This window comes from Onychomys torridus, chromosome 3, assembly GCF_903995425.1.
Source record: "Onychomys torridus chromosome 3, mOncTor1.1, whole genome shotgun sequence".
NCBI classification, from domain to species: Eukaryota; Metazoa; Chordata; class Mammalia; order Rodentia; family Cricetidae; genus Onychomys; species Onychomys torridus.
This window is the reverse complement of record NC_050445.1, coordinates 1,310,545-1,327,733: the sequence shown is the minus strand read 5'-3', so window position 1 is coordinate 1,327,733 and position 17,189 is coordinate 1,310,545. Positions and strand designations below refer to the sequence as shown.

Below are 17,189 nucleotides of genomic sequence, written 5' to 3'. Positions count from 1 at the left end.
GGACTTTGTCCAGTGCTTGCTGACCTGCCCAGCTCCCACTCACTGGCCCGGCCCACACATGTTTCACAGCATTATATCTCATTCAAGTCCACAATCAGTCCCTGACCTCAGCTGCAGAGGCAGCTAGAGCGAGAGGTCCCAGCTCCCAGTTAGGAAACTCTCCAGTCCAGCCTAGAGCTCCGTTCCTGAGCAGCCATACTGTACTCTATCCAGTGTGTAGAAAGAGGGTGGCACTGTACCCCAGGCCCTTCAGGTCTCCTAGGACACCACGCCAAGATGCTATGGACAGTGCTATTGCCTGGAATTCTCTGCCACTGCTATCTCCTCTGGACACTACCAACGACCCTAGACATACCAACTAGGCGGCGAGGGCACTTGGGTCACACCCAGCTATTTCAGGCAATGTGTACCCACCGGTCTCTACCAGGTAGGTTCAGACCGTTTCTCACACAAACTCTTTTCGGCCAGACTCCAACCAAAGAGGCCACCACGGCGCACGGAGTTCCCCCTTACCGCTCGAAGCGCCCAGGAGTCCCGGGGCCGCGGCTGCCCGGCGGCTCCACAGCGGCGCCGCGGGTGCGGGCTCCCTCCTGCGGAAGCGGCTGGTGAGCAGCTTCCAGAGGCTGGCGGCGGCGCGGGGGCGGCCGGGCTCCGGCGGCGCGCACGGGGTGTCGGCGCCCAGCAGGTCTCGGCGGCTGGGGAAGGTACCCAGGGAGCTGGCGTCGCCGTCGCTGCGGGTGCGCGCGCGGGGCGGCCGGGCAAGCAGCCCCGACTCGGAGCGCCGTATCTCCTGGCCGCGGCGCAGACGGAAGCTGAAGCTCTTCCTGAGCGCAGACAGGCCGCGCCGGGGACTCTCCGTGCTGCGCCCGCCGCCACCGCGGAACACCTGCCAACGCTGGCTACTCCAGAGCGACGCGCCCCGCAGGAAGCCCGAGCTCCCGGTGCGGCCAAGCCCTGCGCCCGGCGCCTCCGTCGCCGCCAGCTCTAGACGGTTAACCTCCAGGAACGTCATGCTGGTGGGCCGTGGCCTGGACGCCCGCTCCCCGGCACCGCGGCTGCGCCGGGCGGGCGCGGGGCTGGGCTCAGGGCTGGGCGCCGGCGAGTCGGGCCGTTCCGAGGGCGCAGGGCCCCGACGGCCGTGGCGCGGGCGCAGGAGGCCGAGCAGCAGGCCGCGCGCGCCGGAGGGCGCCGAGCCCGGAGTCCCGGAGCACACGCTCCGCGGCCGCGCAGGCTGTTCGCGCGCGGCGCACAAGGCGGCCTGCAGGGCGGCGGCGGTCCGATCGGTCGGGGCGCTGTGCAGGTCCAGCGAGTCGCAGACGCTAAGGGCGCGGCGGCAGACGGCGGGCCGCTCCCCGCTGCAGCTCGCCCCCAGCGGCCAGCCCCGCTCCATGCTCAGGGCCCACAGGCGAAGGCCAGGCCCATGGCGAGGGACGCGGGGCTGGGCCCGGGCCGGGGCCGCGGCCGGGGCGCACGGACCTCCGGCCTCTGGGCACCTGGTGCGGGCCAACCGAGTCCCTCAACTCCTCCACCTCGAGCCTGCAAGCCCAGACCTGGAAGGGCCTGGAGCCAGCCTAACCAGGAGAGGCGGCAAGTCTGGCCTGGAACACCCAGGAACGGCGGCGCAGGGCAGCCGGCCTACTAGGGCAGCCCCTGGGAGCCCTCAGAAAACAGGAAATTCCAGCCAGGGCTCCTCCTAAGACTGGGCAGGTAGGTGAGGAGCTGTCATTAAGAGCAGGCCAAATAAATAACAGTCCCCAAGTACACCCCCCACAAAGCACCGTTTTGGAGAAAATTTAGCCATGTTTTCATTCTCCAAAGAGAGAGAACCAAGACCAAGGACCCCAGGGCCAGCCAAATTCGTTAGATCAAATCTTATGCCATCTCTGAGCCTCAGACGTCTGTCTATAAACTAGAGAACTTAGCAAAGTGACAGTATCTCCATTTTCGGCTCTGACGTTCTTAAGGCTGAGAGGTGCTTGATACTACAGCAGCTGCTGTTGATGACCGAGGAAGTCTTTTTCTTTGGAGACTGTAAAACGCAGAAGATACAATTTTGCTTGGACTAGACCAAAGGGCAGCAAGAAAAGCCAAAGGCAAAACCTCAGTGCCCAGGAGTAACTCCTGAGCCCCCTGCTGCCTAGCTAGGTCTGGGTGATAGCAGTGACAATTTGTGGTCACTGCCTGAGCTGACACTGGAAACTAAAACACCCCTCATTTCAATCAATGTCTTTGAAGCATTCGTAGTGTTGGCTGCACACAATCTCCAGAAAATTCAGGTTCACCCCAGGATGGGGCCGAAGCTCCATACTATGATGGACATGGCACTGTCAGCACACTCTGAGTCCCCTGGCCCAGACAGCCAGCTTCCATCATCCAGAGGACAGCCACGGGCCCCACGAACAGATCGGGAGAAACCAGTTTAGGTTAGTGCTTGATTGAGTGTCCCTGGAAACTGAGCATCCTCCCGGTTGTCTCCACCCAGCCCAGCCCAACTCCAAGTCCCATCCAGTTTCAGAATCCCATGGTCCCAGTGAGAACTAGCAGATGAAAGAAAGCAGCACATTCCTGAGGGGGCTGGGTTAGGGGGAATGCCTGGGAAGGCAGGGCCTCTCCAATCAAGGTGCTCCCAGAAAGGAGAGCTGGAAACTTTCAAGTCCTGGGCTGGATCTCTGGGGCATTCTTCCTTCTCGTTGGGGCATTCTGCGATCTCATGGGACTAGTTATTAAGAGCGGAAGGGATGGTTGCTTCCCTGTTCCTCGCAATAGATGTAATAGGCGGTTCCACAGAGGAGCCTTTCCCAGGATCTCAGGCAGGCCCAGGAACACCGATACAACTCCAGCACTCGATTCACACTTTCTAATGTTAAGTCGGCCGCCTTCCCGAGCTACAGATTAGAGGAAACCTAGACACATCTGGGAAGAGGAAATCTTTGGTTTTTTCTTCTGAAGTTTTTCCAGACAGAGTTTCTCTGTGGATAGCCCAGGCTGTCCTAGAACTCACACTGTAGACCAGGCTGGTCTCCGTCTCCAACTCATATCCTCCTGCCTCTGCCTCCCAAGTGCTGGGATTAAAGGCGTGCACCATCACATCCGGTGGAAGAGGGAATCTAAATTGAGAAAATGCCTCGGTAAGACTGCCAAGTGGCAGGGGGCATTTTCTTGATTAATGATTAAGATGTGGAAGGGCTCCACCTGCTGTGGGTTGGGCCACCCCTGGGCGGATGTCCTGGGCGCTGTAAGAAAGTGGGCTAAGCAAGCCATGAGGAGCAGGCCTATAAGCCACACTCTTTTGTGTGCTCTGCTTTAGTTCCTGCCCTGACTTCTTTCAATGATGGACTGTGATGTGGAAGTGTAAGCAAAGCAAGCCTTCTCCTTCCTAAGGTGCTCTATGGTCATGGTGTTTATCACAGCAACAGAAACCTAACTAAACAGTTCCCTGCCTCCATCTGTCTGTCCTATCTGTCCCATGCACAGGAACTATTTATTCTTCCACAAAAGAACAGAACTGCCCAGTACAGCCCTTGCCCAAATACAATGAAAATGCAAGCACAAGGCAGTAGCTGAGGAGCCAGTGTTTGAGGACTGGAGGGTAGAGGACAAGGTGCCGAGCAGGTGGGCTGTTTAGCAGGGGGAGGACAGCTGGGAGGAGCCGTTCCAGCCGTGAACACACAGTCACACGCCTGCTCCAAATGCATGTGATGACCACAACTCTGCTCCACACAGCCATTACCTACAAAGAGCAATAACACTGCCCTTGAAAGCTCTGTGCTGGAACTGTCCAAACAGGAGCCAAACGCCACAAAACCAGCCCTCCCTCAGGGCAGCTGTTTCTTACAGCTCTCTTAAGTGCCACACTGCATCTGTCCCACAGGGCCCGAGTGGCTCCTTTGGAAGTTTCTGAAGGATTAGTGATGAATCTCTCACAGACCCTGACTGTGCATTGTAGGTCAGGTTGAACTTGGCCAGAATGTACAGAAGGCAAGCACTGAGCAACCCTCTGGCCCTGTTCAGCCCAGACCTCAGGCCCCCTGCACAAAGGTCTCTGGGCACAGAGAAGGCCCTAGGCAGAAAGAGAAGGACCCTGTGAGCAGGGATGAGAGGTGAGGCACACCTGGGAAGAGAATACTGGTTCCTCAGCAGAGGGGGAGGGCAGCTAAGCCTAACTCCCAGGGGCCTCCACCTAGTCCCCGGTCACCTAGTGCCTGCTACGGATGCAGTGATGAGCACAGTGACAGCCACAGCCTACACAATCCACAAGAAACTGGTGGCTGTCATTCTATAAGACAGAGGAAGAGAAGCTTCTGCTTGGAGACCATGGCTTGCACCTGGCTTCCCAGGGAATGGAATAGGTGTCTTCAGGTGTGGCCTGTGTGTGTCCACCGAGCCTCCAAGACCAGCCAGCCTCTTTCTGGCCACAAGGTGGCAGCAGAACATCTTCTGCAGCAGGCAAGCTAGCAGCAGGGCCCTTGCTTGGACTGGCCACACTCAGCTCTAAGTTGCCTGAGGCATATAATGCACCTCCCTAGGATGGGGGCAACTGATGTGTCTGGTGGGCTCCTCCCACAACATAGGTATCCAGGTCAGGTGTCAGGGAATCAAGAGAAAAAGTCCTTGGGTTGGGGACACTGCAGCAACAACTCACCTCAAGTTCCATCTCCAAATTGCTTCTGCCCAGGCAAATGGCAGAGCATCTGCCCTTAGGTGCTCAAGCCAAAGGAGCAAGGGCACTCAATGCCTCTCCCACCACCTCCACGATGACCCTGGCCATTCATTCCATCAGTGCTCTTTCCAAAAGAGGCTCCTCTGTCCAGCAGTCCACCTATGCCACCACATCAACTTCCTAACGGTCTCCTTGCACCATCTGCCACCACACTGACACATATATTCATGCCCACTGGAAGTTATGACCTTTTAAAACCACAACCTTGTCACTGCGAGCAAAGCTCTGCAGTCCATGCCACCCTGTACTCCACCCATGTGTTTGCACCCCTGACCCTGCCTGACCTCACCATGACCGCCCTAACCTCCACTTCTCTGTACAGTCTCCACCCCTTCCTTGTCCTTTTGGTCACCGGGATCTCAGTGGAACTGACCCTCCCCTGGAAGACTACAGGATCTCAGCGGTCCCTGTCAACATCATCTAACTCTCTCCACTCTGAGATTTCTTCCTCGTGTGCTTTTTGCTTCCCAGCGGAACTCCACAGAGTTTCACATAATTATGTACCTGGCTTTCCTAAGGAGGAGGAGATGGGCCTCAGAGACAGTTCCTGGAGGGGACAGTCTGTTGAGACAGTAAGTCACAAGGAGCACAATCCACACAAGCTCAAAGAAGAAGAGCACAATCTGGACTCAACTCCCCCTCCAGCACTGTGAGGGTTTAATATTAATTATCAACTTGACAGAAAGTAAAATCACCCAGGAGTCCAACTGCTGAGCAAGTCTGTAAGGAAGTCTCTAGGTTGGATTAGCTGAGGTGGAAAGGCGCACACCTGAATCTGGGTGCCACCACCCTGTAAGCTGAGTCCTGGATTGAAAAAGCAAAGAGGGCCGGGCAGTGGTGTCACACACCTGTAATCCCAGCACTCGGGAGGCAGAGGCAGGTGGATCTCTGTGAGTTCGAGGCCAGCCTGGTCTACAGAGCTAGTCCAGGACAGGCTCCAAAGCTACAGAGAAACCCTGTCTCGAAAAACCAAACCCCCCCCCCCCAAAAAAAAAGAAAAAGCAAAGAGGGAGCTGACACCAGCAGTCATCTCTCCTTGTTTCTTGACTTCAGAACATGTGCCAGCTGCCCCACATTCCACTGCCATGCTTTTCCCTACTACGATGGATGGCACACTCAAACTGCAAACCAAGATAGACTTTTTCTTTTTGCCAGGCATTGGGTAACAGCAACACCAAATGCAGCTAACACAGGACCTGCTAGCTGTGGGAGTACCTGCCTTCATCGAAACCTCGCTGAACCTCAGGTTTGGTGTATAAAACAGAAAACTCCCACCTTCCCAGCTCAAGCTGTACACAGAGCGACAGGGCCTTGGGGCCTGAAAGGTGCAGGTCCCTCTGGGTAGGAAAGGGTGAGAGACGGTGACTAAAACCAGTGCCAGATGCCTACAGGCTAGGTAGGAACTCAGCCCAAGGCCTGCAGTTTCACACCTCCCAGGGCAGCCAAGCCCGGGCTGGTCTCCTCTACCTTTACTCCAGCGTTCCAAGCTGGGGGAGCCTGGAGATTTGAGGCCCTACCTCTAGATCTCAGACATAACCTGTGAAAATGGTTCTTATACATGTGGTTACTTAAGATGATGAGGTCAGCCTGGAGTAGAGTGGGCACCTGACCCTGACCGCAGTGTCCTTGTAAAAAGGGGACATTTGGCCTAACTGGCAGAACGATGCTAATACAAAGAGGCACAGCAGAGCTGGAGATGTAGCTCGGCTAGCAGACTGTGTGTTTAGTATGCACAAAGCCCCAGTAATGATCCCCAGCATAGCATAAGCCAGCCACTTAGAGTAACCCCAGTCCTCAACAGGCAGAAGGATCAGAGTTCAAGATCACTCTCAGCTCCAGTGAGTAGAGGCCAGCTGGGGCCACACAGAGACACAGGACAAGACAATGGCCATCTATCAGTCAACGATGTGCTCCTAGTACCTTCAGAAGCAGTGTGGCCTTCGTGGCGTCTTGATTTCATCAGACTTTTGCATTACTGAAATAAGACAATGAATTGCTATCTGGCTCATGGTAATTTGTTATGATTCTATAAAATAAAGACCTTATAGAAAAAGCTCTATGCTGAGGTGGCTTTTAGAAGGTTCCCAGTCCCCTTCAGCCTGACGGGATTCCAGGCCAGAATCCACAGCTTAGTTTTTTGGAGGTGGTAACTGCGATGTTCAGAGAAGGGAAGTGTGCTACCCAAGGCTGCACAGCCTGTGGGTGGTAGAGCCCACCCTAGGCCCAGAACTCCAGATTCCGTGGTCAAAACCTCAGGCTTACGAGATATATATCTTCCAGCACCGTTAGTGAGATTTCATGACTTCTTGAGTCCGCTGTGGCCGCTCCAGATAGAGAGGGCAGAGACGTCTGCCTGCACTTCTAAGGCCTTGGGAATGCTCCTAACACTGGCCCCTGCTCTGACTTGCACTAGCAGCTCTACACTTGTGCATGGTGTGTGTGTGTGCACATGCACGTGTGTGTACAATTGCTGGTTCTTCTTTAATCCAATTCAGACCCTCTGGGCCAGAAAGCAGTGATTTTGCAGCAGCACCCCTGACCTATTTCCTTCTTTCATGTGATTTTGAGACAGGGTTTCTCTGTGCAGCCCTGGCTGTCCTGGAACTCGCTCTGTAGACCAGGCTGGTGGTGAACTCAGAGATTCACCTGCCTCTGCCTCCCGAGTCCTGGGACTAAAGGTGTATGCCATCACTGCCTGACATTTCATCTGTTTTTAAAAATGTTCTCTTCCTTCAAAAGTGAACACACACAGCCAGATGTGGGGGTTCATGCCTATAATCCCAGCACTGAGGATGCTAGGCTGAGTCAGGATCGCCATGAGTCTGGAGCCAGGCTGCGAGAGTAAGCCTGTCTTTTTAAAAAGGCAACCAAGCAAACAAACAAACAAAACATAGCTGAAGTTCTATGAACTCAAATTCTGCTTCATAGCCAAGCAGTGGTGGGACACCCCTTTAATCTCAGCACTTGGAGGCAGAGGCAGGCAGATCTCTGTGAGTTTGAGGCCAGCCTGGTCTACAGAGCGAGTTCCAGGACAGCCAGAGCTGTTACACAGAGAAATCCAGTCTCAAAATAAATAAATAAATAAATAAATAAATAAATAAAATTCTGCTTTACTTCGTTGAATGGGTTTCTGTTTCTCTTTTTTCTCCTCCAGCAGTGGGGATTGAACCTAGAGCAGTGGTTCTCGGCCTTTCACACCAGTCCCCTAAGACCACCAGAAAACACAAATATTTACATTAAGATTCATAACAGAAGCAAAATTACAGTTATGTTGTAGCAACGAAAATAACTTTATGGTTGGGGGTCACCACAACATGAGGAGCTGTGTTAAAGGGTCGAAGCGTTGGGAAGGCTGACAAGCACTGCCCTAGAGCCTCGTGCATTCTGGGCAAGGGCTCTACCACCGAACTACCCTCAGTCTTAAACAGGTGTCTAAGTTCCAGGCTGGCCAGGGTTACATAATAGAGACCCTGTCTCAAAGAGTGGAGGGCTTGCAAGTGAGGCTAGAGCTCAGCTGGCAGAACCCTTGTCTAGATGCACAAAGACAACTCCCAGCACTTCATAAACCTACCATGATGGCATTTACTTAAAATCCTAACACTTGGGAGATGTGAGGCTGGAGAATCAGTTCAAGGTCACCCCCAGCTACATACTGGGGCTCATTCGACATCGTACTCATCCATCAGAAGCATAACATGCACCACCACCACCCCCCCGCCCTCTCTCTCTCACACACTCACACACACACACACACACACACACACACACACACACACACACACACACCAGCAGAACTTTCAGGTTTTGCTCGGAGTTTAGGGTTTCTCTGACTGCTAGGAAAGCATCTTTTCATGGTGACTGACCACATGAGTTTCTTTTTCTTGTCTCTCTCGTCCTATTTTTTGCCTGCTTTTCTCTTGGGTTTTTCGAACCTATTTCTTAACAACTTGCAGGAGCTCTCTGCAGAAGGGTGCATGTTAGCTGCTTATCCAGTACATGCACACTGTGTAATGGGAGATGTAATTATACTGACAGGCTTGTAACGGATTAGAACACGTGAGCACTACCACCAGTCATCTGCCAGACAAGAGCAGAATTTGTCTGGGGAAGGGAGAGGCAGTCTCTCCACTAACACCCAGTACACTACAGATACAGGCAAGGGCCATCAAGGTACACTGATGCCACGGGGGAAGGGCTGTATACAGTTTGTTCCCAGGGTGTGGATGTATCTCCCTACAACCTAGCTTACTAACAGGACAGGAGATAAGCTCTTGGCATGGAAATCTGATTGCTACTGCTCTACTGCCTGGATGTTCTGCCATGATGATCAAGTAGCCTAAGCCATTTTTTAAAAGTTCTCCATACCTCAGTTTCCCCACCTGAAAAATGGAATCAATAATACTTTGTAAGGATGGTCCAAAACTTACACTGTTAGGAATAACAGGTGTACGAGGCAGCAGTGCCAGACCAAAGTCCCTCTCTGTCTGCTTTTCTACCTGAGATGGAAGAGCTGGTCCTGCAGCCCCAGCTCAGAATGCTGCAGCTCCTCATCACCCACAGGAGGGCTGTCAATCTTGTGACATTCACAGCACAAACACAGGAAGAGCTGGAGTGAGGGGTGGCACGTTTGCGTGGTTAAAAACACACTACGGCAGCAATTTTCATAATAAAATCACTACTCCAGTGAAACTGTGTCTGGCAGTGCTTGTCAAGGTGGCAGGCTAGTGCTGCACCCACCAGCATCTGCTCAGCCACCCTTGCCCCAGGGCCACGAGGCAGCACCCATTTCCAGCCATAATCTTGTGCACTCAAGATTCTGCTAAAAAAAGAGACTTTGCTTTCTGAAAGCACAATTCTTCTTTGATGCTAGCTTACCAACACACACACACACACACACACACACACACACACACTCACACTCACACTCACACACCCCAGCCTGGGTACCTGGCCCAGCACTTGCATTGTAGCTTGTCACAGAAACAGACTGTATTGTTGATCAAGTTTGGGGCACCTTGAAAGAAAAGGCTGTGACACACTGTTGTCCCCATGTTTAGATCGCACCTCTGCCAGTCCTCAGTTTCCCCCCTCCCCATGGTACCCTCCTCCTGGACTGTACCAGTCCACCCTGGCTTCCCAGGCAGAAAGAGATGGGGCAGTCAGAGTATGGAGGAAGTGATCCTCTGTCCAGCTTCCTGAGATGCTGTCCTACCCTCCTGAACTTGGCCTATTTTAGGCCTTCCTCTGAGGAACAGTCCAGTCTTTCTCCAAGCACCAGCAAGGTCTATTGCTCACAGTCCATGGAATGTATCCCTGTCAGGAGGCCGAAGTCACTGAGAAGGAGGTCCCACAGCTCAGAGAAAGGAATACACACACTTGAGATGGCCCCTGCTGTCCGCAGAGTCATCTGGTCCTGCCTAAAATGGACCACAGCTCCTGGGCTAGAAAAAAACTCATGAATGGACAGGCATGGCGGTGCACACCTTTAATCCCAGCACTCGGGAGGCAGAGGCAGGTGGAGCTCTGTGAGTTCGAGGCCAGCCTGGGCTACAGAGTGAGTTCCAGGTCAGCCAGGGCTACACAAAGAAACTTTGTCTTGAAAACAAAATTTAAAAAACAAACAAACAAAAAAACTACAACCAATCAAACAAACAAACAAACAAACAAAAAGACCAACCTTATGACTGGCTGCTCTGGCACTCCTACCACAGAGAGGGCATGACTCAGAGGGCCCACTGCCTCAGCAGAGCACATACGCCACCATAAATGGCCTCTCTTGACACCAGCTCATAGAGAACAGTGATGTACAAGCCCTTGACCTGGTAGCATAGATACTGCATGCTCTGGCTGCAGCTGGCCCTGGAGAGGTCCACCGGCAGCCCGCTCCACTACTCCAGAGCAGCCCTGGCCCTGGTCCAGAAGGCCTCTCCTGAGCTCTGCCAGCAGAGCAGGCTCAGGAGAGACAGGCTTTTCTCTGACCCAACATGAAATCAGAAAGGTTCCTTGGAGGGTCAAGAACCTACCACAACAGGCAGAATACTAGGCTACTAGGCAGGGAACCTGCGAATGGCCTGGACAGCTCTGTCACAGGCACAAGGCTCAGGCTCCGTCAGACACAAGCACATGACACATGCCAGCTAGGGGTGACAAGAGCTGCTCCAAGTCACTGGAAATGACCAGAGTAGGCAAGGTTGTATATTGGAGGGGAGGGGTTAAAGGTGGACAAGGTGAACAGGCTGGTGCGGGGCTGCCAAGAGAAGCAAAGGTGTGTGGGACCTACAGTGAGCAAGTTGTGCTGGGCAATGTGTTAATATGAGTCCAGGACAGTGTTTCCTCCAAACTACAACAAAGCTGGGAAGAATGGGCTTTTCATTGATGGCTACTTCAGGTCATCATGACAGGCAGGGCAGGCAGCATCTATCTGGCAGGAGATAGGGTTGAGGGGTGGGATACTAATTCAGGAAAGAACAGGTTCAGTCTAACCCAATGTGCATGGACAGAGATGTGGCCACTAGGAAAGAACACATAAAAGAGCAGTGGCCTGTCTGTCCCTGATGGGTTGGTTCTAAGGTCTCAAGTTCCTCCACAAAGTGCACACACCAAGACTCTTTTGAGCTGCTGGGTCAGCAAGGAATCTGGCTCTAGACTCTGGACCATATACGCTGAGGATCTAGATATACTAAACAGGACAGCATTTCCCCTAACAGTGGAAGAGATAGAGAGAATTAATTAACTCTTTTTGTTTTTGTTGCCCATTTGTTTTTTGGAACTCACTCTGTAGCCCAGGCTGGCCTTGAACTCATAGAAATCCTCCTGGCTCTGCCTCTCAAGTGCTGGGATTATAGGTGTGTGCCACCACTGACTGGTTGAGAATTAACTCTTAACAAGATGATCACTTCAGGCCTCTCTAAGCTGGACTGGAGGAGGCTTGCAGTATCACACGAGTGTCACACATGGCAGAAGACAACAGGGTCCAACGCATCCACAGACTCGATGCTGGCTGCTGGGTTCAGATATGGGGACAAAAGGAGTCAGCTATGGCATCTGTATTTACTGCTGCAGAGCTCTGGGTCACTCCTTAGCTTAGTACTCTGTTCTTTATCACCGAGGCTGGAGGGGGAGACTGGGGGGGCTGAGGGTGGCTGGGGGGGCTGGGGGGGCTGAGGGGGGTGAGGGAGTTGGGGGGCAGATGAGAGACAAAACAAGGAGCAAATGTTAGGGAGGGCTGGAGGAGCTCCTTCAGTGCCTCCTGTTTCCAAGAGGAGAATGTGCACACCCACTTGCTGTGAGAGCCATACTTCTTACCATGAACTAAGGTAAACTACAAACAGAAGATCTTAGTAGAGTCTCTGCCTAAAAGGCCAGAATGGAGTGAAGCCTTTAGTTCACTCACCCACTCCCAGGAAAATCCTAACAAGTGACCTGGACGCTGACTGATGCAAAGCTCCCAGGGCCTTCCAGACTGGCACACCTCATAGTCTCCCAGGAGCAGGGCAGAATCACCCTCCATCTCTGTCTCTGGACAGAACTGTGTGAAGCATGGATCCCACACAGGGAACAAGGCCAGCCCTTAATATTTGAACTATTCCACACAGAAGTCATACTTCTAGGTTTTCAGAAGATATTCAGGATTAAACACTACAGGGGGAGGCAGCTGGTAAGAAGGCTCAATCAGGGTAAGGTGTTTGCAAACAAGCAGGATGACCTGGATTCAATCCACAGCATCCACGTGATGGAAAGAAAGAACTGACTCCAAAGTTGTTCACTTATTTCTGCATGCATGTACACTGTGGCACATGGTAAGTAAATGCAAACCCCCAAACTTCTGGATATACTGCAGTGCTTTTAAATGGATGTATTTATCATCAGTCACCTTGGTGAATGCTCAATAAATAAATATTTCTTAGCTGGAGAATGGTAGCACCTGCTTGAAATCCCAAGCCCTTGTAAAGATGAGACAGGGAGGCTGTGTGGGCTGTGTCTGAGGCCAGCTAGGGTGAGAGATGGAGACCCCGTGTTGTCCTCCCAACAAAAAGAAAGTAAAACTAGTTGTTAGGAGCTAGAGAGATAGCAAGAGCATTTGCTGCTCTTGCAGAAGACCCGATTTAGATCCCAATACTCATGTGGGGCAGCTCACAACGATCTGTAATTCCAGAGAATTCAACGCCCTCTTCTGGCCTCCAAGAACATTTGCACACTGATGTACATCCATTTATATCTACTCAAGCCTACACATACACACACAAAATAAAAGATAAACCTTTAAAACTGAAAAAGACATTAGTTGAACGACTAAATAAAAATGGGCATTTATAGAAAGGGTACATTTATTTTTGTACAGGGCACACACAGAGACTGAAGGACTCATCCTAGGCACACACACACAGACTGAAGGACTCCTCCTAGGTACACACACACACAGACTGAAGGACTCCTCCTAGGCACACACACAGAGACTGAAGGACTCCTCCTAGGCACACACACACAGAGACTGAAGGACTCCTCCTAGGCACACACACACACAGAGACTGAAGGACTCCTCCTAGGCACAGGGCACACACAGACTGAAGGACTCCTCCTAGGCACACACACAGAGACTGAAGGACTCCTCCTAGGCACACACACACACAGACTGAAGGACTCCTCCTAGGCACAGGGCACACACAGACTGAAGGACTCCTCCTAGGCACACACACACACACACAGACTGAAGGACTCCTCCTAGGCACACACACACACAGACTGAAGGACTCCTCCTAGGCACACACACACACAGACTGAAGGACTCCTCCTAGGCACACACACACAGACTGAAGGACTCCTCCTAGGCACACACACACAGACTGAAGGACTCCTCCTAGGCACACACACAGAGACTGAAGGACTCCTCCTAGGCACACACACAGAGACTGAAGGACTCCTCCTAGGCACACACACACACAGACTGAAGGACTCCTCCTAGGCACACACACACAGAGACTGAAGGACTCCTCCTAGGCACACACACACAGAGACTGAAGGACTCCTCCTAGGCACACACACACAGAGACTGAAGGACTCCTCCTAGGCACACACACACACAGACTGAAGGACTCCTCCTAGGCACAGGGCACACACAGACTGAAGGACTCCTCCTAGGCACACACACACACAGACTGAAGGACTCCTCCTAGGCACACACACAGACTGAAGGACTCCTCCTAGGCACAGGGCACACACAGACTGAAGGACTCCTCCTAGGCACACACACACAGACTGAAGGACTCCTCCTAGGCACACACACACAGACTGAAGGACTCCTCCTAGGCACAGGGCACACACACACACAGACTGAAGGACTCCTCCTAGGCACACACACACACAGACTGAAGGACTCCTCCTAGGCACACACACACAGAGACTGAAGGACTCCTCCTAGGCACAGGGCACACACAGACTGAAGGACTCCTCCTAGGCACACACACACACAGACTGAAGGACTCCTCCTAGGCACACACAGAGACTGAAGGACTCCTCCTAGGCACACACACACAGACTGAAGGACTCCTCCTAGGCACAGGGCACACACAGACTGAAGGACTCCTCCTAGGCACACACACACACAGACGTAGCGTCGCACAATCAGAGAAGGAGGGGTGCCTGTGGGGAAGCAGGGACTGGGGGACACTGGGCCGCTGACACCTGGGCGCGCTCCTGCCCTGCAGCCCTCGGCCCCACCAGCCATCCTGTCTGCGTACCACTGATGTGGTTGATGAAGCTGGGGGAGAAGACGAACTGCAAGGCTCTGGAGGGCAAACACTGCAGCTGGCACAGTGACATCAAGATGTTGACTGTGGCCAGCGGCGCCACCCCAGCTTCCCGGGCCAGGATCCTCTCGACACAGGGCATGAACTGCTGCTCCAGGGGCAGGTAGTTCAGCCTCCCAAAGGGCAGGACCAGCTTCTGTACCACCTGCAGAAAAAGGCAGCATCATCCAGCAGGAAACACTGCTTTGGTATCTTTCAGGGTCTCTCTCTGTCTCTCAGGCTACTTTGGAACTCACTATGCAGACCAGGCTGGCCTCAAACTCAGACAGCCACCTGCCTCTGCCAGGATTAAAGGCACATGCCACCATGCCAAGCTCTCTGGCATGTTTGGTAGACACCACCTCAGGGAGGCCGGGTTCTGTCAGTGACTTTAAAGGCAGAATGCCCTCTAGACCAGCACACACTCCCAAGTTCTGCTACATAAGCAGTGTCTGGACTACATGGCTCAACATCACAGAAGGGACAGAAGGGATGTGACCATGGGGGTATAGCCTGTAGATCTGTAGGAGTGGATCCAATGGAGCTGGGCTGCAGTGCAGGAGCTTTGGAAAGGTTCAGGGCTCCAGACATGCTACTGTACTGAGTATGGGAGCTGGACAGTCAGAGAGCAGGCAGATGTCCTGGGGCACAGAACACAGCCTAGCTGGAATGCTTGCTACAGAAGCCAAACAAGCTAGATAGGGGGCTGGGCCTGGCCAAGTCGCTGAGGATGACTCAGAGGAACATGAGAAAATGGGAGGCCAGCCCACCTTGCTATTGAGCTGGGCTTCCTCAACCACCAGAAAGTGAGCAATGGCTTCCAGAAGCTGGGGTTCCCTCAACCGGTGCCGGGCCAGGTGCTGAGCCAGAAGCACCATTACATGGGGAGTCAATTCTTCTGGCTTTGCCTCTGTGAAGAACAGCCTGTCATACTGTGCCTTCAAGAAGAGTCCTGTGGGCTAGATTGCACTCCAGCCCAGGTGCTTTACCCCAGTGGTTCCAGCTCATCCCTTGCCTCCCTTTTGCTTTTAACCCTCGGCACCTGCCAGGCTTCTGATCAGATGCTGACGAGGGTACCGCAGGAAATGGGGGCAGCTCAGGGCCGTTTCCAACCTTTGCCCACCATGGACAGCAGGCTGATGTGGGGAGGGTGGTTTTGGAGGGAGGCGGGACCTTCGCTCCCGCTCCAGGGCACACAGGAGTGGTCCATCTGATGGAAAGCCTGGGTGGGAGAGGGACAAAGACCATCCCAATAAGAAAGCTGGGGTGTGCCATCTTGCCAGCTTCTTCTTCATTTCTTGAGTGGGAAGGGATACTTATTTCAGTGGAGAGATATGGTATCATGTGAACATGATGTATCAACATTGTGTGGGAAAAAAAGCCTTATACAAATCATCTTGTGCCAAGTATAACAAACTGCTGTGGCTTCCTAGAGCACTGTATTTGAAGGAGCCTGGTATCTGGCAGAGGTAAAATAATGCTGTTTGACTTGGACATCCACCATGGAGACAAGAGAGGAATCAGCGAGTGTGCCAGGGTTAGTGCCATTACTAGGTGGGGATCTGAGAGTTATCGATCGCTTGAGTCCTCCACTGTTCTCTTCCTCCACTCTTCCCTAAACACCCACACCTTCCAACACCCTCCTCACCAAGTAAGACTGCAAGGTGTAGACACACATGGATGGTGTGAACGTCAAAGGAGGGGCAGGTTCGGATGATGAGCTGACTCAAGTCCTGCAGTGTGGCCTGCTCCACAGGAGGGGGCCTAGGCTGAGACACCAAGAGCTGTCCCAGGCGACGAAGTGCCACAGGGTAGTGATGAGCTCGCACCTTGGTGGGGTTCTGACTCAGCCATCGCAGCAGCTCCCCAGGGCTCCGTGCCTGTTCCAGAAGCCGTTGAAGGCCTTGCACAGGGCCTCCTCCAAAAGGCCGGTCCCCCGACTTGCTGGACCCCAAATAACAGGGCTGTACTGGCGGGATGAGCAGCAGACCAGACAGCCGAGCAGGGGAAGTCTGGGCAGACAGCAGGATTCGAAGCATGGAGGTGGGTGATGGAGACCCTGAGGGGTGGCCCAGAAAACCGGGTGAGGTTTCCTCCAAGGGGAAATGTGCTACCTAGTCCTTACCTCACTCCCTATCCAAAAGGGCTCGAAGTAAAAATACCCCAGAGTGACTGCTCTGGTACTCTTCCCCACCCTGCCCGCTTTCGCCCATTCCTTATAAAATAAATCCTACTTCTTTAAGTGTGCTCGGTGCAGCTCTATTCACATTTCACATACATATCTCCTTCGACGCTCCATGCACGCTGATGAGTAGTAGCAGGGCTGGCATTACCTCATTTCACAGGTGGAGAAACAAGGCCCGGAGCGACCAAGAGGTTAAAGCCCGAGGTCATTCACAGGGTTAGTGGTCGCACCCAGCCTGGAGCCCCGGTGGTCCCGGCTTCGCGCCCTGCCGACCACCTCCCCCTCTCGCAGGAGGCGGCGGCGGGGTGGGCGGAACGCAAGCTCTGCAGCGGGACGGTGCTGGGCCCCATGCTGGGCGCTCCCACTTACCAGCTGCGTGACCTTGGACAAGTGTCTTCGCCTCTCTGCCTACGTCTCCTCACCAGTGAAATGAGGACACAGCGCAAGCTCGCAGGGCGCGCGCTGGGCCCCGGGGCGCCGTCTGCCAAGGCGCGGAGCC

At 53.4% G+C, this 17,189-nt stretch overlaps 3 protein-coding genes across 3 annotated transcripts in view; 1 reads left to right on the top strand and 2 right to left on the bottom strand.

Moving 5' to 3' along the window:
* The window catches only part of Agap3 (ArfGAP with GTPase domain, ankyrin repeat and PH domain 3), a 28,857-nt gene extending 27,452 nt beyond the window's left edge, over positions 1-1,405 (bottom strand). Inside the window, exon 1 of the mRNA XM_036180397.1 lies at positions 514-1,405. Within this exon, the coding sequence (XP_036036290.1) occupies positions 514-1,390 (877 nt within the window). The 5' untranslated portion in view covers positions 1,391-1,405. The remainder of the gene's footprint in view (positions 1-513) is intronic.
* LOC118579489 (fas-activated serine/threonine kinase-like) lies at positions 1,393-17,183 on the bottom strand. The gene is made up of 7 exons (XM_036180775.1): positions 16,740-17,183; positions 16,154-16,564; positions 15,548-15,727; positions 15,276-15,415; positions 14,458-14,671; positions 14,324-14,359; positions 1,393-1,571 (listed from the first exon to the last, which is right to left on the bottom strand). Exons 2-7 carry the CDS (start codon positions 16,542-16,544, stop codon positions 1,393-1,395), a joined length of 1,140 nt encoding a protein of 379 aa, XP_036036668.1. The 5' UTR covers positions 16,545-16,564; positions 16,740-17,183.
* The window catches only part of LOC118579488 (fas-activated serine/threonine kinase-like), a 7,598-nt gene continuing 6,951 nt past the window's right edge, over positions 16,543-17,189 (top strand). The window contains exons 1-2 of the mRNA XM_036180774.1: positions 16,543-16,588; positions 16,851-17,179. Coding sequence (XP_036036667.1) covers positions 16,543-16,588; positions 16,851-17,179 — 375 coding nt within the window. The remainder of the gene's footprint in view (positions 16,589-16,850; positions 17,180-17,189) is intronic.